Below are 25,119 nucleotides of genomic sequence, written 5' to 3' on the forward strand. Positions count from 1 at the left end.
AGAGATTTCCAATGTAGAAATTATCAGAACTGTGTTTTCTGCTCTGGAACATACTTCTCAAGTATTCACATAGATTCAAAGATTCAACTGCATTTGTATATATATATATATATTTTACATTTTAATTATGTTCTCTTTACCTGGATTCTTGATGGAGTCCACTATTGTTTTGTAATTTGCTTTATTTGCACTCAAGCCAGCCGTAACATCTTCAATTCTCCACAAGTCTTTTTGTATTTGTGTTTTCTCCTGATAGTTTAGAAAAAAAAAAAAAAAGGACAAAAAATTATATCCCTTTTTAAATTACAATGGATTTCTATTTCTTTTACCAAAACCAAACTAATGTTTCAGAACTTACATGAGAACTTACAGGCATAAAAATAGGTTACACAATTATTTTAATGTTTAAAACAAGCAAAAACCACATTACCCACAGACCAACATATCTTGCACACAGATCCATAGAATTTAGAGCATTTTGAGTCTTGGGAGATTTCCTAGAGAAGACATGGAATGAGACATCTCTATATTGTTCCCTACAATATTATTCAGGCTACAAAATCCTGGTTCTACATAAACTGAGCTTACAGAGACTTTTAAATTGAACTTTTCTTAAATCCTTTAGCATGCTAAGGATTAGGATGCTAAGGTTGCAGATTTATTAATTGCAGATTTAGAGGAAATGTCCGATATTAAAAACAAAAAATATGTGCTCTCTATGAATAATGCTATAAAATTGTCTAACAGCCTGTAATGAATTAAATATAAAACCAAAACTAACTGAGAAGAAATGACAAATATAATTTCTTTCTATACTTGGATGGTTAAGCCTACTGGATATAATATGTTCTTAAGTCTCAACTTGTGTCCTGTTTGTTCTACTAATTCTTCCCAGCAGGCAAGAATGGGAAGCTTTCTCTACCCCCTGGACTCTGCCTTTGTGTATCTTGTGGCTAGAGGCTGTGGCTACTGAAGCCATCACTTCAGACGTGTTTATTGCAATCATAAACCACAGGTAAAAACAGCTATTCAAGGCGTGTGGTTTTTTTGTTGGTTATTTTTTTGTTTTGTTTTGTTTTTTTCCTCCACAGGTTGTAAGTAATGTTGTTAATTTACTGTAATCTATTACTTTTCCTAAGGAATCAATGCCTAATAACTCTTCCTTAAAAAAAAAAAAAATAACAGCACTAAGAAAAAAATAAATAATACTGTTTTCCACGTGGCTTTATAAAGGCAGAATGTTGTGCAACACTAGTTAGGAATTGTTTACAAACTCCTTAGCAACACTAGGAATCTATCACTTGCCAGGAGCTGCAAAATAACTAATTAATCTCATAAACCTGAAAGAGAAAAACTTTAGTAAAAGCTCTTACACCTCACAGAACTAGAGAAAGCTTATGAATTGCTTTCTGCTTTCTGTTTTAGCTCAGAAAATACGTCCAGTCAAGTTATAGATCAGCAAACAGGGTGTCAAGAACACAAACATTTAAATGATGGAGAACGTTATTTGCCTGCAGTAATCTCACTCCATGGATGGGATATCTTGAAAGACTGTCAGGATACAAACTATAAATTTGCACATTTCATTACGTTTTTCTGAGATTAATCACTCTACAAGGAACCGAATGATGGATTTACAGTGATCACGTCTCAAGACTGGTTAAAAATCCCCACATGCACAAAAAAAAATCCTGCTTCTGAAATCACTCGGAGAAACTGCATGGTCAGCAATATACACAAACCGTGAGATCTTCTAATATTATTTCCCACCATTACTTAAATCTCGATGCAAAGAGAATCTTTTTAACCAAAAAATGGGGTAGATCTAAAATACAAAAAGATTAATTTATTTTTGAATTATGAAAGTCTGGATTGCTGTTTACCAAAGGGCATAAAAGTACCTTATAGGCAAGCATGAAAAGTTAGTTTGGTGAGATGTGTCAGTTTCTCTAAATTCCTTCACATAGAAACGTAATTTAGAATGATTTGTGAAACTAGAGCAGAAACACTTAATGAGAGGTTATCACTAAAAAAATACTTCTATGTTAATTTCAGCATACCTGACTGTGGGACTCTTAAACAAAAGACAACAAAGCTACACTCTTAAAAGTAAGATTTACTTTGAGCAAGTAGTTTGAACCGTTTAGTTTTTAATCTGTCAATGCTATGTATAAATAACATCAGCTGTTTTCTATAGCAACACACTGCTGCAATTTTATGGAATTTTTAGTAATATTTAATGGAGAATGCATAATTTTTTCAGTAGTGTTTATTTACCTAATGCTACTGCAAAATGCCAGATAAATAATCGTGAGCCTATTCACAGCCAGGTAGCAATCTAAAGACTGTAATGATTTTGGGTACTTTTAATGATACTTCTTTGAAGGAATATGATTTTGAGAATATTCACGACTTTCTGGGAAAATCAGTTCCCCTTCATATCTCCAAAACAAATATTCAGAAACAAGTATGTATATTTGTGTGTGTGCTTATGTGTGTATATATACATATAGATATACACACATACATATATCAATATGCACACATGAAACACATCCTATGCATAAGTATGTTCATGCATAAGTTGGTACGAGATGCTAATTAAACTAAATTAACATTTGTTCTGTGTAAACCATCTGCCCATCTACTTGTACTGCTACATCACTTGCAACACAGGCAGTATTTTAAGTGAGTTCAATACACAACCAAAAACTGTTTGTTAAAGTATTTTGTTCAAATACATTCTGTGTAGAACATCCCCTTTGTTAATCAACTGAACTTCATACAGACCTGACTTTTATTCTAAAATACCTCTGCGATGTTTTGGAGCAATGTATTCTACAGCTGAGCTCAAATAAATGAGATTCTGGCTCTAGAAACTGATTACAAACACAGAACAAAAATAAAAACACCAAATTTAAAAGTGGCTGAAAATGGAATCTAAAGATTGAAACATCTAAGAAGGTTTTACACCTCTTGTTTTGATACAAGTTTATCCATTAATAATGAAAACAGATATACTAACTTGCATCTGATCTGATGCTTTTTGCAAATGTGTAAATTAAAAATGTTGGGTTTTTTGATCCAGTATACTTGGAAAAGTATGCTAAGGTTTCAGCCAATTGAACACATTGGCTTTGTTTCTTATGTTTTGTCTTTTAAAATTCAGCTGTTGTGCACAGACATGGAAAAAACAACGTGGAGAGTATTCCTGGTCCTAAGAATAAAATCATCAGTTATAAGCAGGTATGCAGAATTAATCTCATATGCCACATCCAATTCAGCAAAGAGAATAGATCTGCTTCAAACAAAGCTTCTCTACAAGATTCAAAATTGAATAATTGATTTAAAACTGAGATGCTGTTAAACACTTATTCCACTTCACGAAACGATCTGCAGAGATAAAACTTCCATAAAGAGAAGGCATGACAAAGAGGAAGTAATGACAATAACAAGCCAAAACTGATGTTCTTAAAAATGGATAAAGAATCCAACAATGTCAGATCAAATAAACGTATGGCTAAGAAGTCCTGCATAGTCTTATAAATTAAATGTTATCAATGTCAAGATGTCAGCATGTAATGAAAACATAATAAAATGACAAACTTGCATAGGAAACTTATGAGAAACTATTAGACATCCAGAAGATAGCTAGTTAGTGCACAGCAATGCTGTTAAGATTTCGGAACTCTGCAAACTAAGATGTGACAGCTGAATACAATGCAAAAGTTACAGAGCATCTCTCTTGTGATAGCTTTCAAGTTCAGAGATAATTTTCTCACAAGTAAACCAGTGTCTGGAAACAGACTCACCTGAGATACCAATGAACTATTCATTTGTTCCTGTAAGGCTTTTTTCAGCTGGCTCACGTCCTTTTCTAGTTTCAGATATTCTTTCCAGGCATTTTCCATTTCCTAATAACAAAGATAATACTCTAGCACAATTACAATGAAACAGGATATCACTATCAATTCTCTAATTGAGCAATTGAGTGTTGTTAAGATGGATTTTTGCCTTTATAAAGAGAAGCAAAAAAATCTGTTCTGTAGCCTGTATTTTATACAAATATACATATACACACATATATAAACTTGAAGATACGCTTCAAAATGCTTTATTGATTGCAAGACTAGTTAATCCCTAGTTAATCCCTAGTTAAGAAATTCTTGCTAGGTTACAGACACAAAACCATTTCTTAAGCGTAAAACTGCTGTTTACAGTTTAATTCTACTCATTCTACTATGCTATGAAGGAAGCAAATTCTAGTTCCTTTCTACCTTCTCACTCTACTACAAACAAATTCACAAATTCAAACAGGCACCTGAACCAGAGATGATATTTTAAGATACAAAGTTTAAAGTTTTAAAGTTCTGATTACAGTGTTTCAATGTCATTGCAAGCAAATAAACATGCAGACACCTGGAAAATAAAACTATCTAATCACTTTTATGTTACATTATTTCCAGCACCCATGACACCACAGGATGCTTTCTGACCCAGAACTGTGAAAATTCAAGTCAGAGTGATGAAGAAGGTTTCCTTTCCTCTGAAGTTTGGAAAAGAGATAACTGAGGAGTTGAGCAGAAGAAATACTGGAGGCCTACAAAACCATGAGATGCACTGACACATTGGATAATGACTGGTTGTTCCCCACCCTTGTACACAAACAAGGGTCTATTGCATGAAACAAGTGCGAGTCAGGCTCGGAACAAACAACAAAGTGCCTGACCACACACTGGGGAACAGATCTATACAATACTTGGTCAAATTATGTTTTAGATGCAAACGGTTCGCCGAATTGAACAGGAAAGCGGACTTGGAAATTAGATATGCTGAGGATTACTAAACAGACATAAAATAATGGTCTCAGGAATTATTTTTTTTTTTTTAAATCAGAAAATAGAAGCTGGATTGATTATCACAGAAAATACTGCCCATCTCCTAACCTTACTCTTCCCAAAACACATCCTTACGCCCACTGCTGAAGCTCTAACACTGCATGAGAAGAAACCCTGGACTGGGCCAGTGCAGCTATTCTCACAATGACTTGCTACTTGGCAGATTAAACGTGAAGAACTTTCACAGACCACCTGTATTTTCTGCAGGCAGAAAACCTTGTACACATACATTTAATTCCTGCTGGCATTTCAACGTTCAGATCTTACTACAGAAAAGGTGTTCAAGCAATTTTATGAAGAGCAGACCCTGTTTTTATTGAGAGATAAGATTAATACAGTGAGCACACAGCACCCAGGTTTATATTATTCTTTCATCACCAATTCTTACAAATATTTTTATTTAAGAAAAATACAAGATTAAATTGCATTTGAATATTAAGTTGTAATAGTAACAGTAAATTTTGACTGAAATACAAACAGACCCAAGCCTTCTCCCTTGGAAAAATATCATAGACTCACATTTATATGTGCACTGTGAAAAGGATTAGCTGAAAGATTTGCAATTTAAGGCCTATTTATAACAGGCAAAACTTTTAAATGAAATTCTGAGCTTCTGAAGGGAGTGCATCGAAGAGGATAGCTGTAGTGGTAGCTCATATACAACTTTTTTCTGACTTAGTATCCTCCACTTTAACAAAATCAGTTCACAATAGGATTTTTTTTTAAAATATATAGTTTTCCTCTGATTGGCATCTTAGCTACTGTTTTCTGAAAACAACCTGAAATACATACCGTTGAAACCTTGGATATTTCAGCCCGAATATGTATAAGATCTTCTTGCAAAAGTCTTTGCTGGTAGGAAATCTTTTCCGCATGCTGTGGTTGGTCTTTGTACTGTTCCATCTGCCTGTGTAACACCTCCAAAACAGACTCCAGCTGGTCCTAAGAAGAAGCAGAGAACAGAAAAGCAGACAACAGTAAGCTTACAGCATTGATGGCAAACTTAATAAACAAATTTACCTTTCTGAATATAAAAGCTGTACTCTTCACTTCCAGTGTTCCCTCTAAGCCACTAGGTTAGGACTGCCCTGCTACTGTGGAGACTAAGATGCAAATGAATGAAACACTGCAGGAGCCTTAATCACTTAAAAATTTCTAATATTTTCTATAGCATCTGTTTAAATTGTCAAACCTGTGGAAAACACAAATCAGTGAGAATTTTTCTGTTTATAGTCTGTGCAAAACTATAGTTTACAATTTTAGAAGAATCTCCTTAAGCAGCACAGAACTGTGATAGCCCTAGCACACCACAGTATTAACAGTTTATTTATAGACAACTTCTCACTTATTGCTATAGCTAAAGCAGCCACGTGAGGGATTAAAACACTACCTAAACACTAAGGAGGCCTGATGCATTCAGTCAGAAGTAACAGTGGGGCATTTCTGCACAACAGCTCTCTGAAGGATCTACTCAGATGGCACTTCCACTTCAGAATGCATTTTTTCTGAACCACCTGGCCTTAGCCTCTTTGACAGCTATAGCTCATTGTGAGGGAAGCACATAAACACATGCAAGGGAAGACACTTCTGGAGAAGACACTTCTGGTATTGTTTACTGTTCAAACTATGAATCGATAGGGCATGGGAGGAAGTAAGAGGGTTCCAAGTACAAACTTGTCCAGAAGTATTCCAGAATTTCAGTCACAAACCTCAGAACAATGCTCAAAACTATCTATAAACCAGCATGGTTCCCAAATGACTACAAATGGGAATCTCACTACCACACACAGCATGCTGCTGTTTATGCAAACAGTGCTTGCACGCGTGGGAAGAACTGCAAATGAAACATGACTGCCTCCCACTACATGAATCATAAGACATTAAACAAAACCACACAGAACTGTGTATACACCCTCATTTGTGAACAATGCCAGATTAATTGTATATGGTTCTAAAACACTTATCTTCAAAAATGTTTTCTAAAAGTAGGTACTCAATCTTACCATAAAAAAAAACTTCCACATAAAAGTTGATGTACATTTTCAAAGAAAATTATTACAAAGCAAGCGGCATCCAGTAATTTGGTATTATTTGCAATTCCATATTTTATAAATATTTTTAAGTTTATTGAAATCTCTTTGCTCTTACTTTATTTTCCTTAAGAGCTCTTATTTTGTCCTCCAAATCCTGCAGAATTCTGTCCTGCTCGCAGAAAACGCTCAGCTTGACCTGAAAATAAAACCATATTGCCATATGCAACATGAGATTTTTAAGACGAAAAGTCTCCACTAACAATATTTTATCCCAAAGAGAATAATAAATGCAAACAATTAGCAGTACCACCAAATGGCCAAAACAACACCAGTTTCTGAAGCAGTGGCTGATACTTACATCAATATCACTTTCTGCAACCTTGACGGGTTTCGTACTTCGCTCTTTGAGCGTGTCACGTCCCGACACCTAGGAGGAACAGGTTTGAAAGATCTGAGAAATCTGTTGCAAACTAAAACTATGTTTCAGCCATGAGAACAAAAGCTTTGTTAAATGTGCAAGTCCAACAACGAAGATGAATAAGAAATAAAATCTTGGATATAAGTCTCTTAAAATTGCACTTCTCAAAAACGTAACCAGAAAAGATTATCAATGATACTATGCTATTTAATAACTCTTGGAGTAGCTTAAAAATGTACAAAATAGCATAATCCCATTTGTCGGTGGTTACAAATGTCCTGTCCCTGCAAAACCTAACAGCTTTATCTCTTTGCTTTTAATAACTTTCTTGAGCCCATGGGGACTTAAATAGTTCTTTTAGAACGTGCAACTGCAAGAGTAACAGCATTAATCGATGACTGAAAGATACCTTCCTGGCATCTATTTCATTCTACAAAGGACGGTCTCTTCCACAGCACAGGGTGAATTTTATTAAAGACAGACTGCTGTAAAACTGCAGGGTGAAATTCAAACGTCACTGACCTATTTTGATATGTTTATAATATTTCTAATTTCTCATTCCATAAATCACTGTTTCCATGTTCCATTTCTCATGAGATTACCTCCTCACGTAACTTAGTTTTTAAATTAATACAGACTGTACTGTATCACACTGCTTCCTTCCAGCAAGCCTAAGATGAAGGCATGTCTACCCCTGTAGAAAAGTTTATTACTTCCAGTGCTTACATTTGACACTTTTGATGAATAAACAAAGCTAAGAGAATGGTCACATAGTACGGCTCATGAACTGTACAATTTTAAAAGCCTTACTCAGTTAGAATACTAATTACTTATTCAATTAGAATACTTTTAAAGGTCCATTAAATCAAATCCTACCTTACCAAAGGAACACATGGTACTGAGAAGTACAGTGCTCAAATACACACAAGAATATAAGATCACCTAATTATTGTATTGAATAACATAAGTGGTAAATTTATTTTTTGTTGTTTGAAACGGTAGGGATATTAGTTTTTGTTGTCAGTCTTTTGGTTGGTGTGATTTCCTTTGTTTTACTTTTTTTAGTGGGAGAAAAACAGTTTAATATTTGCTGACTGGCAGTCTGTAGACCTAAGCAACGCAACTTCCTAATTAACTTAACGGGATCACACTTGATTTCTGAAAGTAATTATTTTTTACTGCATGTGGAAAACAATCTTTGATACAACTTCCTTTCTCATTTTACAGGCTGAGTATTTTCAGATAAACTACATTTAAGACAGGGTTACAATAACTATTGATGTTTAATATCTCCTCCCCTTTGCAGGCTCCATTAACATACTTATTGTGGGATTTCACGTGGAGAAAGTTACACATTTATTACTTCCCCACTCCAAAATCAAAAAGCACTTCACTGTCTCTCAAAAGTTACGTTCTGATTTTCAAATATTTTCAACAGTAAATACGTTTAAGAAAAATCCTGTCTTCAAAGGTAGTAAATGGAATTGTTTAAGTGCTAGGTCCTATGTATAATAGTAAGAAATAATTACATAGAGGAAGAAATGTCAACATGTCCAAGTAATAACAAATAATAATTTTATTACCTGCAAACTAACAGAATGCAAAAGCCTTTTTCAAAGCAATGAAGTTAACATAAAAAACACAGTCTACCAATTCTGAAGACTTAAAATTACATAATCACAGCTATACAGATTTTGTTGATTTTCAAGCAGTATGAGAACATAATGAAGATTCAGCATGCTTTCACACTTTCCAAATTACATATCAGACTCGCTGCTTGACGCAATCATTTTCATGACAAAATGAAACCAAACACTGAGGTCAGCCATAACTTCACACACAGACTCCAAAAGGCAGTGGGGAAAACAAAGAAGAAAAAGAGGAAAAAAAAATCTTACAGAAAGTTCTACTATTTGCTATAAGACACCTGCAAAAGCCAGAATACATACACATTGACTGCTATTTTAAAAAGCAATGGGATGAACGCATTTTGGATGCAAGCAATCTTACATGTATACTGGAAAGTAACCCCTGTGCTGAGTTCTTCAGCACTTTGTAAATCATGTTGATCAGAGGTCCATTATTTTCTATCTGTTTTAAACACAAGTTTGAACAATAGCTTGTTATAGATGTAAAGACTGAAGAAACAAAACCTTAGCACACAAAACTCCATAAGCAGCAGCAATTTCACGTTCTTCTTTCACACAGACCCTCAAGGTTTAGAATCTATATATTTTCCCATTACGGAAACTATAATTAGATACCTATCAGTGTTATTATTTTCAGTAGATCATTCATTCAACCATAAGACTTTTGTTTTTTACTTTCGCAAAGCACACATACCAACACACTGCACAATCACAGTTTAACAAGTGCCAGGGATGATGGCAAGACATTTTCTGTGTTGTAGAACGTAACAACTCTTGCACCAAGAGCTCTATGCTGATAACTGGAGCAATGCAGTCAAACCCTTTATGAACAAAGCCATCACAATCGCACTCATAATTACCATTACTCCCATAACAAATACCTGCTGGGCAGCATTTCCTTAGGCACCTGTGTGGCACAACCTTGTACTAGCAACCTCTTCCAACAGCAGTACAAACAAAACGGCTTCATGCGTGGCTGCAGAAGAACGAAGCAGCACCAGTGCTGAGCAACTGGAGAGGGACCCAGATTGGCTTAGAATGGTTGCACAACGTGTACTTAGAAGCACAAACTTTGCACTTCAGCAAGCCATACTCATTCATGTTTTGTGTAAGACTCCCAGATAGTTTACAGACATTCCTGAAAATGCAACTGCAGTCCAGAACTCCTTTAGCCTGATTGAAACTTATTTCATTGTCTTGGAAAGGGAAAATCTTTCCCTGATTGCGTTCCACCATTGTTTGCAACATCATCTCAGAGACTTGTGGGGAAAGAATCTTTCACTCACTATTTCTGCTCTTCTTATATAGGGTCACACTTTTCCACCTTCATTTAAGGGATTTTAAAAAAGCTATAACACATTCATGGAAATCCATGTGCAGAAAAAGCATGGTTGTGTTATAGCATAGACATACAACATCTCTGTTGTGTCCTATATACCCATATTTTGTAAGTGAAAAAGGATAGAAGGCCCTCGCATTTTTTTTTTTTATATTTTTTTTTAATGTCAGAACTTGTTTGCACACAGGAGAAAAATCCTGACGTTGATTAATATTTGTAAAGCATATCTATTTCACTTATACCACTCTTATGACAAAGCGCTGTAATGCTGAACAATACCATCGTAGTATTAACACCAAAATATTTCTAAGATAATATTTTTCAGCTTCTAAATAATAATCAAAAATAGATCAGTAAAGTAGGATAAGACTGAGGTTTCTCTGGGGACAAAACATCTGACTTATGACAAATTACTAAATGACTTGTAACGAGTTATTGCAACCTGTTTTAATACTATGGCAGGAATTAAGCAGTTAATTGAATGTTTAATCGCTATTCCATGTTGACAAGTTATATTTCAAAATATCTAGGAAGAAACATCTTCAGAGATAATGAAGTAAAAACATTTGACTTCAGCTCTAAATTTTTTAATCCTATTTGAAATTGTTTCATTGGAGTAGATCCAACTCAGGCCAATGAAGTCAAAATTGATGTTTGAAATAAAGGGCATTATATCTAAGCCTTCAGTGTCTTCAATGAAAGGCACCCTGTATACTAATCATGAATTCACAATATTCCACCATTATCAAATCAATTTGTAATTTGCTTTGTTTCATTGATACTAGCTTTCCTCATACTGTGAATTCAATAATCTATACTCAGTGGCAAAGCACAAATTCAATAAGAACACAGACACCTACTCAAATTTCACAAGATCATTTTAATCTCTCAGCACCCCTATCTGAATTTTACATTTTCAGATCACCACCGAAAGAAGGTTATTCTTTTGAGCATGAAAGTATCTGAGAAAGAAACAGCCACCTTCAAATATTATATGATTCTTACGGAACATCACTTGACACTTTGACTGTCAAGATTTGTCAAAAGGAAACTCGAAGTAATACTACGTTTCTTCTTGCATAAAGATCAGGTTGCCCCCATACATTTTTTCTTTCTGGCTGCTTTTCTGGGCACAAGGGGAGCTCTCGGGGCCAAGCAACTCTTCATACCGTGGCTGCAACAGATCAATCTGCAGGAAATCCACTAAAAAGTTAACAACCCATCCTATTAATTCCTCTAAGCACCTAACATTTTCAGGCACTTACAACATGGTCCTTGTAACAGTGAAAGTCATCGCTTTAGGATGGGCAGAATACTGTACTTATTCATGACCTGTAAAATTGTAGGGCCTCCTAAACTGAAATGTCACAAAACTCAGCCAAAGGCTTGGGATGCAGTTACATTTGGCACAGCCAAGAACACATCAAGAACAAGGCCTGAAGTGAAACACGTCCAACTGATTTTACATTTGTATGTTCATGACTATAACAGTTTATATACGTGATCATTTCGTCTACATACACCGCAAATATGATGCAATATATATATCTGTATTGCTAATATTTTCCATTGATATATTTGGTTGTATATTCAACCATGCAAGAGCAGATGAAATTGAAGTTGCCATACTAGTGGTCCCAGCAGCTCATTAGTGGCACATAGGCAAAGCCTCTTGGCATCAGTGATAACTACAGACAAATAAACAAGGATAATAGGGTGTCAAACTTCACCTTTATTTTCAGGAACACCATGTGATTTGTATATGGTAAGACATGCTACACAGCATGGAATGGGGTAGACTGCTTTATTAAGCAAAATCACCGATTATGCAGTTTGATTTTTTTCCTTCAAATACCTGGTATCAAGAACTGCTTTCAAATTGCCAACTATCAGATGTAACAGATACAGAAGTAATTTCATTTAGACAGACAGCCTGATGCTGAACACCATATTATATTTTTATTTCATTGTTAGGAAATATCACCTATTATTACATGGGCAAATTATATGTACGCATGAATAAATATGTAGATCTGATATATAGATCTCTTAGCCATCAGAACATGAAAACAACGAAAGCTTCCAATTAATCACCACATTTTCACAAAAAAATGCATTAGAAATGTAGCCTATTATAAAAACAAAAGTCAGCTTGTGTAGATTTAAAGAGATAAAAGCTGAATTGAAATAACTTCTCTCTTAACTTAGGGCAGCTGACTTCATATTGGCTCTAAAGCAACAGCAAAAACATTTTGAAGCAGTTTGTAATCTCATTTCTTTTAAATCCACAAAACACCACCCATCTGAAGTACCTTGATGCAAATACTAACTAGAAACCGAACTATCAACATTTTTTGTTTCCATGTCTGTTCTACAGCTACCACTGTAAGCACACACTATTTTAAGCACAACGAGAGCAAAAGACACAGAGTATCAGTCTCTGAAAGAAAAATGATTCCAAAACCTGGAGGTGTAAAGATAGCACACAAAGACAGCTAGGTTATAAAACAATGAAAGCAAACTTTTATAGAAGCTTACCTTCAGATCTAAATACTCCAAATCCTTTTTCAACTGGATATAAGTGTCATCAGCCTTCAGGTAAGTACATAGGAAAAAAAAATACAATACATTTGAAGGTTTGAAAAAATAACTTCAAAATAGATTGGAAATATAAAGAAAATGATGAAAAAGTAAACAAAATAACAGGGTAGGAAGAACATCCAAAGCACATTTGCTCCACCAGCATATTGCTATTTACAGCTGAAAAAATGGGCAAAATATTTCCTGAGATCATTACTACCTCATGTTCATTCTTTGAACAGATAGACTTGATTTTTACACCACTAATATGATACACAACTACATAAACAATACATTTTCATTTATTTTTTTCAAGTCCAATTTCTGCTGGCTATCCCTTCATCAAAAAGATGATGGAGTTGTCCTCCAGCACAATATATCTCTAGGAGAAGTTTTCTACCTAACTGAATGGCGCATATAAGTAGAAGCCAGTATATAAAAATACTTGGAACACTTTTGATCTGGTTTCACATACGTCTTAAGATAAGCACTCCATTTAAGAAAGGCAAGAAATAAGCTTCGTGAATAGAACACTAAAGATCTCACTCATGATTGGAAAATCCATTTCACTTTTTAAGTGAATTGAGCATTCAACTTGATCCCTCTTTTTCAGTGGCTCACCCCAACTGTTGTCAGTTTAGTCAAACAGGTACATTCAACTAGTAATATCTTCCTTAGAATCTCTTCAAGAAAAGCATACACAGACATCATTTGAAAGTTACTTCTTTTTCCTAAGAGGTGTTTGTGACACATAATGAAGTAAAACTTAACTGCTACAAGTGGACTTGGTAAGAAGCCAAAATTCCTCCAGTTCCTACAGCTGAAATTCGGACAATTTCCTACTCTGAGTTCACTAAAAGTCAGACTAGAAGAAAGGTACAACTATACCTTTCTCAAGCTTGTGCCAACGAGACTGTGTATTTAACAAAGGAAAGAAAACCCTTGCTGCAGTGAAATCGACATAGTCCACTTACATTTCTTTAGACGCCATCACCTAAATTATTGTACCTCCAAAAGTACCTTTTGAATCTGCCCGAGGCTTTGACTAGAAAGTATGCCCATTTTTAAGGAGAAGTCCTTATTATTATAGACCACCTGAATGCAATTGTTCTGTAGGTGAGGTAAGGAAAGTAAACTTTTCCAAATTAAAAAAAACACCTTGAATTCTAGGCCAGTATAAAGTCTTCACCAATTCCAAAAAGAGTCACCATGTTTTATTCCTATTTTTGAGGCTCTAATATAAATCAATGTGCTCTTCAAAAACGTTTGTTTCATCCCACATTCAAGTTTCGTACATCAATGCAATCAAGAGCACCGTTCATGGTTCAAGGTGCCCACGAATCTTTATGAGATAATGTTCACCTGCAGAACTGATAGTTACAAGATCATATGAAGATACAAACTGGCTGATGCATTTTAACTTGCAGGTGTAGCAGCACATGGTACAGGGAGCCAATCTCACCATGAAAGCAGCACGAAGAAATGGTTTTGCTGTAGAATGAGCATATCTAATCTTGTAACACACATTTCTGAAAATGCAGCATTTTCAGAAATAGTACAAAGAGGAAGTATACATAACACTTTGAAACATATGCACTGGTACTCTGTAGATTCAAATGCTTATTTCTGACAGCAAGAATAGCAGAGAAAAACTGCAAATGATCTGGGCGTTGCAGAATACCAGAGAATGGGCAAGAAAGCACAGACCCAAGCATGCCACTGACGAAGCGTTTGCAGAGTCACAAAATGTCATACGGTACAGATGAACCAAGCAGCAGCTGACCTGATAGGTGGAATTAGTTGGCAAGTGCTGCAGTAATTGTGCGATTGTGTAATTTCGTATACTAGCCAACTTAGCCTGATGTCTCCTTAATCGAATGAGAAGCAATGTTAGCTCTTCAGGCTGCAGGTATTTAGACACATTGTAAAGAGGAAATTAGCAGTCTTCAGGAAGAGTAACTGTAATTATGTTTTTCACCTCAGTGCCCAGAAAGCAGTTACTTGACATGGTTAAGCAATTATTTCATTAACTCTGCATTTGGTCAAATAAACATAATAGAAGTTGAATCCTGTAATAATAGCTCACTCCTGTTCACACACAAATAAGAGCAAAATCCCTACAGGCATTATTATTCCTACACACTGCTTAAGTTCAAGTTTCACATTCAAGTTATTTATGTTTTAATTAATGAAAAAAACAAAAAACCCAACTAGGAATGAGCAGGATTTTAAAACTTAACTACAACACAATGATGACACGAAAGGCAAAGAAATTGCTCCTTCAACTTACCGACTTGCCATGCAAACTTGGTGCGCTCACAGTATGGGTCATGTAGCCCATAGCTGGCATCGAGCGTCGATCAATGTGAGTTGAGCTCTGTAAGAAGCCCCAGGCAGAATTATAAGCATTGTCTCAAGTGAGATGTATGCTGTACTAGAGGGAGCATTCTGAAGATATGCACCTCTGCTATAAATTTTCTGTTCGAATCCAAGCCATGCTTAGACCAGGGGCCAGCCGAATCCTCCAATAATTATAGAGGAACTTATAAATGAACAAATACAACAAATGTAGAACCTGTGATGATGGACAGGGCAGTGGATTCTGGCAGCACAAGCAGCTTCAGAAGCATGTGCAAAGCTGTTTTCACCAAGTCAAAAAAGAACGCTCAAAATTTTCCACACCCCCCCACGTATTGTCTCCTAGAGAAAATCTGCTTGGCTTAACACCTTTAAACAGCAGGCTTGTGCACCATACAGTAACAACTGTGAATGTCCTCCTTTAGCTATGGAGCAGTTCTCCACTGACAGGAGTGACACCTTGTGGCAAGGGGTCCCATTAATACCAGGTTGTATTAAGTGATTTCTTCTGTCTCGTTCTGCTTATACTATAAGTACCCATTTCACATCCATTCTTCCATCTTTCCCTTCATGCCAAGCTCTTATGGCTTTCTTAAAGGCAGACCAAATGTCTGAAGATTTGTTTTTATTCCTGTCTGAATCTCACTGAATGCTGTTTTGTTCTGGGTTGTTTTGTTGTTTTGTTTTTTTTTTTTTTGTTTGTTTGTTTTTGTGGGTAGAATTAAATGAAGCGTTCCATTAAGGGGGAGTATCACAAACTTCTGTAGACATACACATTTAAATGTAAAATGATGCTGTGTGCTTACATACAAGAACACAAACATTTTTCCTCAAGAAACCTCTGCAGAGAAATTTGGCAGTGAAATTTTGTTTCCATATACGGCTTCATATAAAAATCAATGTGACATGAAAAGAGTTTTATTTCCTAAGTAAAATTTATGCAGCTACACCACACAGGAAGGAAGGAGACTACTAAACATACCCTCATAGGGGATGTAATGCTGCTTCAATTTCAACGTAGAGAAACTAATGTTGGATATAACAAGAGTTTATAATTTTCAACGCTGCTTCCAAACTGCTTCATTCCCCAACTCAGAATTATAATGCTGAAAGACATCTGACAGCTACACAGCATATACTAGGAAAAATCTGCTGTGCATGATGAAGTTGGCACACAACTGAAATTCACGGTACTGAACTCACGCTGATTTTGTGAATGTACAAGACTCGTTCTTGGCAAATACTTTCCTCAACAGAGCTCATGTTTGAGGTTAAAGAATTGGCTGAATGCAGAGGCTTTTATTTCCACTTATTCCAGTGTAAGTTCTACCAAGACAAGCAAGTTCTACATTGATTCAATCCTTAATTTCCCTAGTTTTCTCAGACAAGTAGAGCCACACAAAATACTAAGTGAAAAAACCTCTGTCATCTCTGGAGAAGAGGTTAAAAAAATGCCTACAGTCAATCACACTTAAATTCTGCAGAAGGTTAAAGTTCAAGACCAACACTACCTGACTGTAGTTAGTCCAGAGCTATCAACTCTGCAAAGCATGTAAACTGTCAAATGCATGAAAAAAAATAAAAAAGCGATGCTTTCAGCTGGATTAGCTATACGACCAACTATACAAGCAAAAGGTTAAGAGAAAGTAGAATGGCAAACACTTAAAACCACAACTGTAAGTATAAATCAAAGCTGTGCTCATCCTGCTGTCTTTCATATTATTCTCCACACTATTCATTGAAACACTACAATTTGTATATATTTTATATACACACACACACACACCTCCCACATTTTGAATGAAAATATTCCAAGTCAGTAAGATGAGTCGCTAATTTGCCTTTCCAAAAACACACACACAAATGAATCTGAGATAATCACAAAGATATGAGTTTTAGGAGAAAATTACCCACTGTGTTAACTCTCACAGCTTGCAAGAGCTTTCAGGCAGGATGCAACAAAAATTACTAAATTAAACAATCAACATATCACAGTACATGTAAAATAGCTTGAAATTATTGTTATGCTGCATACAAACCTTTAGAGCATTACTTTGAATCTTCCTAGGTGATCCAGCGAAAGGACTGTCTACAGTCTGTCTCTCGTCAGATGGTTTAACTGTAAGCCTTTCTGCAGGAGTGTGCGGTCTCCTCGGGAGAAAGCTTTTTGGAGGTCCAGGTGGAGGAATATCAGATGGAGAGGGTGGAACAGATACTGATCGTGGAACATCCAACGAACTTTTTGACTTACCCCGATCCATAAAATCCGAAGAGCCTACATAAAGCGGGGCAGTGGGGCTGCCATGCTTAAACTGCTGTCTCTGCTGCCACTCATAAAGCTGCCAAACAGTTCCGTCCTTATTTGCTTTCCTTTCCTCCTGGGACATCTTCAAGTGGCTAACACGATCTTGTGCGTACTTGTAGTCACTCGGCAAATTGCGACTCAGTGGTGGCGGTGAGCTCCCTGAAGGCTGCCTGGTATTCTTTGGCAAAGTGTGATAGTTTTCAGAAAAAGGTGGATTGGGACCCTGGCGTGTGAGAGTCAGATCAGAAGCAAGGCTGGGAAGGGGGGAAAGAAAAGAGGAAAACTTTAGCATACAAGGAGTGGTTGATAAATAAAAATTATAGTAGAAGAAAAACAAAATAAACTCTGGGATGACATTAGCTACAGGACTCCAAATACAGAACTCCTTCAAAAAAAGTTCACAGAAACTATTAATAAGTTAATGAAATCTACACTGCAAAAAAAACATTACACTGAATTCATGTATGGATGCAAACAGTATAAACAGAGGCTTTTAATTGTGTCTAACCTGAATGACCTAGTAGAGATAATCATAAGGGACAGCTGCATTACCTTTACTTAGACCAAAACGAGTGTCAAAACACAAAGAGAGAAATTACTGTTAGTTTTAAAGAGAAAATCTTCAAATTAAAAATAAGTATGTTTTCCAAAAGCCTCCTCACCACCAGATGGTGCAGTCTGCAAACAGCAAATACAAGCTTGTTGCAAACAATTACCTTCAAGTGTGAGAAGAAATCTCACTCACCATGGAATGAGTGTCTTACACATTTTTTGCTTCATTAACATGAACAAAAATTAAGAATGAGCTCCAAGTTCCCAGGTCGGTACGATTTACTTTCATCTGATCAAATGCTATGAGTTCTACTACCATTTTAAGCAGCACAAGGATGAGCACCAAAACTTACTGACAAACTAGAATATAAACAGAGTCGCTACATCTTGGTATTAGTACTGCTTCCAAAACTCTAGAAATCACTCTGTATCCACCAAGAGATTTGAGACAGAATTTGGGGGAAGTTTTGATAAAGTGTACTTAAAAGTAGGAGAAGGATCTAATTCAAAATGTCTCCATAGCCTCATGCACAGGAACCTGCTTGTCTCATTTCTCATTCTACCACTAAACATTTATGAGTTTCCTCCTTGCAGTCACTCATCTCCTGCTTTAGCATTCCCAAACAGGAAACCATTCTGCTAAATTTGCCAGAGTAACAATACAAACAAAAACAAACAAAATCAGTCAAATAAGCAGACACACACACACACACACACACACACACACACACAAAATCATCTCACAAACAGAAACAGCAAACAAAAAAACCTAAACTCAGAGCAGATTCCTCGCTTCACTCAGTAGGCTTCACTCTCTGCATGAGAATGAGATCTGGTACAGAGGGAACTGCAGGAATTCCATGCCAACAAAAGGGCAGGTTGAAAAGGAGCATCTTTGTCCAGCATCCAGGAATAAGAGAAGCACAGCTGAAGCAGGAAGAAAAAGAATTGATATCCGTAACTGTTGCTCAATAGTTGCCTCTGTGTGTTTCTACTTGAAGGATTTGGCATTGCTGGACTGTGTTGAAACACTGCTCTTGAGAAGGTCCATACAGTTACTTATGAGAAAGCAGAATAACAGCTGTACTTTGCACAGAGGATTACAAATTCTTAAAAGCTCTGCTCTCTCACATGTTACCTAGAATTCCAAAATACAGGTAAAATAAGCAGGTAGGATGGAACAGAGGCAACTCAAAAATCAGCATTTAGTGGTCAAGTAACCTCCTCTGCATTACTTTGTATATTTCAAGCTGCCAATTCTTTCCACATGAAGATCAAAGCAGCTATTAAAAATGTATTTTCTCCAGATAGAAATGAGAACTGAGAAAACTAGGAGCAGCAAAAGCTTCAAAAATACATTTGAAACAGGCATGAAGATGACTTTCCTGTGGAAAAAAAGGGGAGAGGCTCTTCCAAAAGCCAGTTGTTCCTATACTCCACCCTAGTGAAGTCCTCGCAAAGCCACCACCAAGTTCTGTACGCTGCAAACCATCCATGTGCAGTTATGCTCTAATCAGTCATAAAAGGGTGAGGTGTTCAGATGAGCAGCAATTACTGTTAGTCAGTGAAGTCAACAGGGCTAGCAGCTGTAGGAGCAGAAGCAGCCTGAAAACAACATCCCAAGTTGTTTCTTGTTTGTTTGTTTTTTGGGGGGGAGGGGATCCTTTAGGGAGAAAAAAAAATAAAGTCTGAGAGGAATTAAAAACAGTTTGGATTAGAGCCATGTTTCAAGCAGTAGGAAGCACTGAAGCCTATAAAAGCACTGTATGCTATAAAAAAGAAGAAAGTTGCACACTGCATGGAGAAAGTCATGCTCCTTTGATGCAACTGCGTAGATACAGGCAGACTGTAATTTCTCATGGCATGAAGCAGGGACAAACCACCAGCTAAGACAACAAATAGGCTTTAGTCAGGTGGCACATCTGCTACACAAGATTTCAGACCCTTAAAAACAGTGTGTTATATAAAAACAAGCACCAAGATGACATACAAATTTCTAGAAAAGGGAAGGAACAATGTCCTCAAATAACTCAAATTACTCTCTTATGAACAGTGAACAATGGCTTCTCTCAGAGACCAACAGTAAAATGAACAGTCTTGAGACTCTCATTCTCTTGAATGATAAGGTATAAATAATCTAAAAAGGAAAGCAGACAGTGAAGAGTGAAAAAAGGGCCTGATGCCATATTACAAGACTATTTAGCATGGAAGTTGTTCAACATCAGCAGTGGGAAGCAATTACACAGACAGTATTGTAAAAAACAAAGATAAATGTCCAAAAGAAAACAAATACCATTACTGGAAACACCATGTGCATTCATGAGAATACACAGAAACTGACAAAGACATGTAATGTTTCTTCCTTAACTCAGAAAGGAACACAAAGTTCTGCACAAGAAAGTATGTTTAATACTCTATTACTGTATTTGAAAAAATAAAAATAAAAAAAATTCCTCAACATGACTTCATTTTGTTCAGAAATCTTACATTTATTTTTATCAGATGAATTTTTTTTGTTAGTGCAAGTAAATAGTGAATTCACTATATCTACCCACACACTGAAATCCAGTCAGAGACTAGTAATTTCTAGATAGCTGTTGGCTCTGGCTTTCAATTATTTAAAATGCCTTTCAAGCATCTTTCCAAACTCTGTATTTCTCCTGGAGGCTGAGATGAACCTTACTGAAGTAGCCTATTGAAGAGAACAGAGAGGGTTTGGGTGACAGCGTTGGACCACAGTGCATCTAACAGTTAGCCATCAAGGAGAGATGCACCTCTGAAGTGACTGACAGTTAACATCTGTTAGCTCAGCAAACAATTCTGAGTGCTTTATAAAAAGAGGAAGTAAAATACCTATTTGAGAGATCTAAATATGCAAAGAGTGCAATCCTGCAAAGAATTATTGAAACAGCTGATGTATTTGTATGAGACACATAACTAAGAGAGCTCTTTCTTGTCATAGTCGGCTTGCTGGCAGACACTGCATCTTCATACACCTCAGCCAGGGGAAGAACTGTACTCAGTTTGTATTCAAAAATTCTGAAGGCTAAGTCCTAAGAGGTTCTTTATTTGTAACCATGAAGCAGTAAGAAATTAAGTGCTCCACTCACGCTAAAAGCAAAATGGAAATTCACTGAAATGATCACCTCTATTCTAAATTTCTATATCCTGAAATCAAGAGTACATCAGACAACTGCCATACCACTTATAAACATCACTTCAGTGCACTGCAACAACCTCAACAGACACCACGTATAAGATTGAGCCAATAATCTCTGCGAAATAACATGCAATTCAGATGCAAAGAACGTAATGCCATTTGTCAGGGGAAGAGAAGGAAAACAAGGTCACCTGAGCTAAAACACAATGGAAATAAAGTTTGTATAAATTACTAAAAGACACAGATTTTGGTTACATCGCTGCAGTTACACCCCTGAAGGCTCCCTGCATGTTTGGTGGTGCCAGCTGAGGCAGCTGTTTTATCTAGGGCACCTACAGCAGCACCACCACACAGCACAGTGCCTGGTACACACCCCGAGTCAATCTTACTGGAAAGACCAGTACTGGATGTTGTGTTGAGGGACATGGTTTAGTAGGAGCTATTGGGAATAGGTGAACGGTTGGACTGGGTGATCTTTTAGGTCTTTTCCAACCTTGGTGATTCTATGATTCTATGATTCTATGACCAGTAGGGGAGAAAACAGTGCTTACTTCAATATCAGTCAAGGCTGTTCACTGCCTACACTTCAGATGTGAAAAGCACTGATGAAAATTTCATTCAGCACTGGGTAGCTTGATAGTTTTCTGGATCACTTTAGACTGATACCTCTGTGCATGTACAGAACAAACACACCGAATCCTTTTTTTCCCCCCATAAATGTTATATTTTTTCAGGAAGAAGTCCAAAATGTTTTTTCCTCCTAAAATCATATGCAAGTATCTCCTATTGTTCTATATTACAATTAGATTTTAAGAAATATCTAAGACAGTAATTCAGTCAGCTACCCCTATCTGCCTCACATGCAGCACAGAGCTGAGCTGTGTTTCTTGCCACTTGACCTAAGTTGACATCTGACACATATAACCATCACTCCATCACCATGCACTAGTGATGCAATTGAGAGACTTCCAAATTCCAGAAGTGCATTCCAGCTTTCTGCACGATTTCTGTAATTTTCAGGGACTGAATAGGGAAAAGAGAATCCTGGAAACCATGAGAGCATCCTAGGATTTTTTCATTAACAAAATGAACAGAGACTTTTCAATATGTGACACGCGCATTAACCACAAATGCAGCGATCTGATGTATAGAAACAAATGGATGTTGGGAAGAGGAGCACAAGAAAAAACAGCATTCTATGGGTTTTTTTTTGCTTTTAAGTGGAATGATAATCTATATTTCACCTTTTGTAGATGTTTATGAATAAGAGATAACTGAAGTCTCCACTTCCTTTTCTTACTCCTCTATTTCAGCAAATAAACAGTAAAGAAGTTTTTAAGTATCAACAGTGATGAAAAGCTGTGTTGCTGTTTTTTCTTTTTTAAAGGCACTCTAATCTCACCTTTTTAATTTACAACATAGTGACAAGATTAGAGGAATTTGATTAGCCAATCCTATATTGACTTTCCCATGAGATAAACACCTGAAAAATACCATTGTGCACTAGGAAAGAGAAAGCAAGTTTTGTTATATATTGCCTCTGTATTGTTCCAGTTTGCACTGAATATATTCCAAATGCATATTTTCCTTTATATTAGGAACATTCTGTTTGGCAGTCTATTTACAGACAGGGCCTGTTACTAACCTTTTTGTATCTCCTTTTTGGACCTTTACCCAGTGCTCCACTTGAGCCATATTACTTTTTCTTTGAATCTGTTTATCTGGATTTGTCCTGGGAACAAACCCTCTTTTATATGAGCCGGTACCATTCTGCTCCACTAGGCCAGCACTCATACTTAATGAACTAGGAAGCGTTCCATTCTTCTCAATGGGCACAGACTGAGCTACTTGGGATCGTGGTGCATTCGTTAAATCTGGAAATAATGAATCAGCTTCTGTTAACGCATGCTTAGCCTTTCCCTTCTTAGTTTCTAGAGCTTCTTTTCTGTGGATATAACGCTCCTCCTCTTCTTTCTCTCTTCTTATCTCCTCACGCTTATCATATCCGAGCATTTCAGCAGATTTTTGATAACTTTCTTTTGTGTCGGTAATCTCTGCCTTCACACACACATTACAGGCATCCACATGATTGACTTGGGGAACAGCTCGTTGATCCGCCTTTTCAGTTTCTCTGAAAAGAAAATATATGTTGGTAATGAACACCGTTTAGCTGTCAGAAGTTGATGCACTCTCGTTAATATTTTAGAAAGGATAGCTAGAAAAGCACCTTCTCTAGGTTGTACTGAATTTGACAGATGTTAAGACAGATATGGTCAACAAAACTCAAGTTATTATCCCAGTCAGATGAAAGTTATCTCGGCAGGAATCTTTTATATGCAGCTGTAAAATAACTGAAAATATTAATACTGTATGAAAATTGTTCAACTTGTGTAATACTACATACAAACAACCATAGAAAAAGATATCTTCTTATTCTAGGAAGCACAGAAAGCCAAAAAACAGAAAACCAACTGCCAACTGTGCATTTTAAAGTAAAAAAAAAGTCTTTCATATATTCATAGATGCCCTAGGGACTAGTAATTTCTGGCAAGAGGACAGACCATCTACATTTGATTCTGTACTACCATTGTCTATGAAAACTAGTTTTGCTATTCCCAAACAAAGTTAAATTAAATCTCAATTTTCCCTAAAACGCCATTCATGTTACTTTATCATCCAAATATTTCAAAAGTTCCATACCAGAATTCCTGATACAAAATTTGCAATGCACTACAAAATGTCTAAGGGTCCAAAAAGCTTTACACTGCTTTTGACACACAACACATTTGCCATTTTCTTCATCTCTTTATAGTCATAAACTTCCCTACCTCTAACAGTTTAATAGTAGCATCACTCTAATTTTCTCTAAGCTATGTTTCCTTAAAGCTTTACAGAAGGTGGATTTCCAAGTAAATGTCACAAAACAATAGTTTTCACCTCACTCTGATAGTGTCGTAAAATTGTCTACTAGGAGAGCACTGAGCAATCTGATCAAGCTGTGGACATCCCTGCTCATTGCAGGGCAGTTGGATGAGGTGACCTTTTGGTCCTTTCACCTCTAAGAATTCTATGATTTTGTGATGATTTTGGAACTATCAATACTTCTAATGTGCCAGGCTTCCACGATTTTTCTTTCAATTACTCCTATCCTTATAAAGGACATAAAGAATAACAAGTAACAGGTCTCACATTATTCGAAATTAAAATTAATTCCAGAAAATTTTAACCAAAATCATATAGCGTGTAAAAGTCCATGTTGTTAGATTATGTTAGGATGTTAGACTTCTGCTTATACTGTATTATATTTACTAGAAGCAAGCACTAGTGCAAGATACCCTGAGAAACTGCACTATGACATTTCAATTCTCAGAGTGCCATAGATAAAAAGCAGGGCTATCTCACAGTACAACAGAGGCTTCTTTCACAAGGGCTCGAAGGGAAAGAATCACACCAAAGTCAAAACTTAATCGAGAAAGTTATATCAGTTTTAAGAAAAGGGAAAAACTGGAAGCCCATGAAGGCACAGTGCTTCAAGCACTGTTAAAGAACCAAAGTACATCCTCCTTTTAAAACTGCACTTTTTTCTAGACTGAGGAAAACATTTAACTCATACTAAAGGCCATCAAATTAATCCAAAAATAAGCAAGTTAATGTCTGCATAAATTAGCTAATAAACATAGCTCTGTGCATTTGTAATGTACTCATTTTTAACATTCTTTTCCCTCTTAGGAGGGCTCTGATCCTAGTTCTAAACACTTAGCTGAAATGACTCACTGCTTTTTGTTCTTTCCCTTCTATTTACCTTCCTTACAGCTGCCATTTGGCTG

At 36.3% G+C, this 25,119-nt stretch overlaps 1 protein-coding gene across 8 annotated transcripts in view; it reads right to left on the reverse strand.

Moving 5' to 3' along the window:
* PLEKHA7 (pleckstrin homology domain containing A7) overlaps nucleotides 1-25,119 on the reverse strand; it is a 171,479-nt gene that overhangs the window by 14,865 nt on the left and 131,495 nt on the right. For all 8 annotated transcript variants that reach the window (XM_048947782.1, XM_048947778.1, XM_048947777.1 and 5 more), the window contains 9 exons: nucleotides 22,938-23,423; nucleotides 17,315-17,834; nucleotides 15,208-15,294; nucleotides 12,876-12,929; nucleotides 7,290-7,358; nucleotides 7,047-7,127; nucleotides 5,691-5,840; nucleotides 3,813-3,914; nucleotides 141-249 (listed from right to left, as the gene is read on the reverse strand). In XM_048947782.1, the coding sequence (XP_048803739.1) occupies nucleotides 141-249; nucleotides 3,813-3,914; nucleotides 5,691-5,840; nucleotides 7,047-7,127; nucleotides 7,290-7,358; nucleotides 12,876-12,929; nucleotides 15,208-15,294; nucleotides 17,315-17,834; nucleotides 22,938-23,423 (1,658 nt within the window). The remainder of the gene's footprint in view (nucleotides 1-140; nucleotides 250-3,812; nucleotides 3,915-5,690; nucleotides 5,841-7,046; nucleotides 7,128-7,289; nucleotides 7,359-12,875; nucleotides 12,930-15,207; nucleotides 15,295-17,314; nucleotides 17,835-22,937; nucleotides 23,424-25,119) is intronic.

Source organism: Lagopus muta, chromosome 6 (assembly GCF_023343835.1).
Source record: "Lagopus muta isolate bLagMut1 chromosome 6, bLagMut1 primary, whole genome shotgun sequence".
In the NCBI taxonomy this organism is placed as follows: Eukaryota; Metazoa; Chordata; class Aves; order Galliformes; family Phasianidae; genus Lagopus; species Lagopus muta.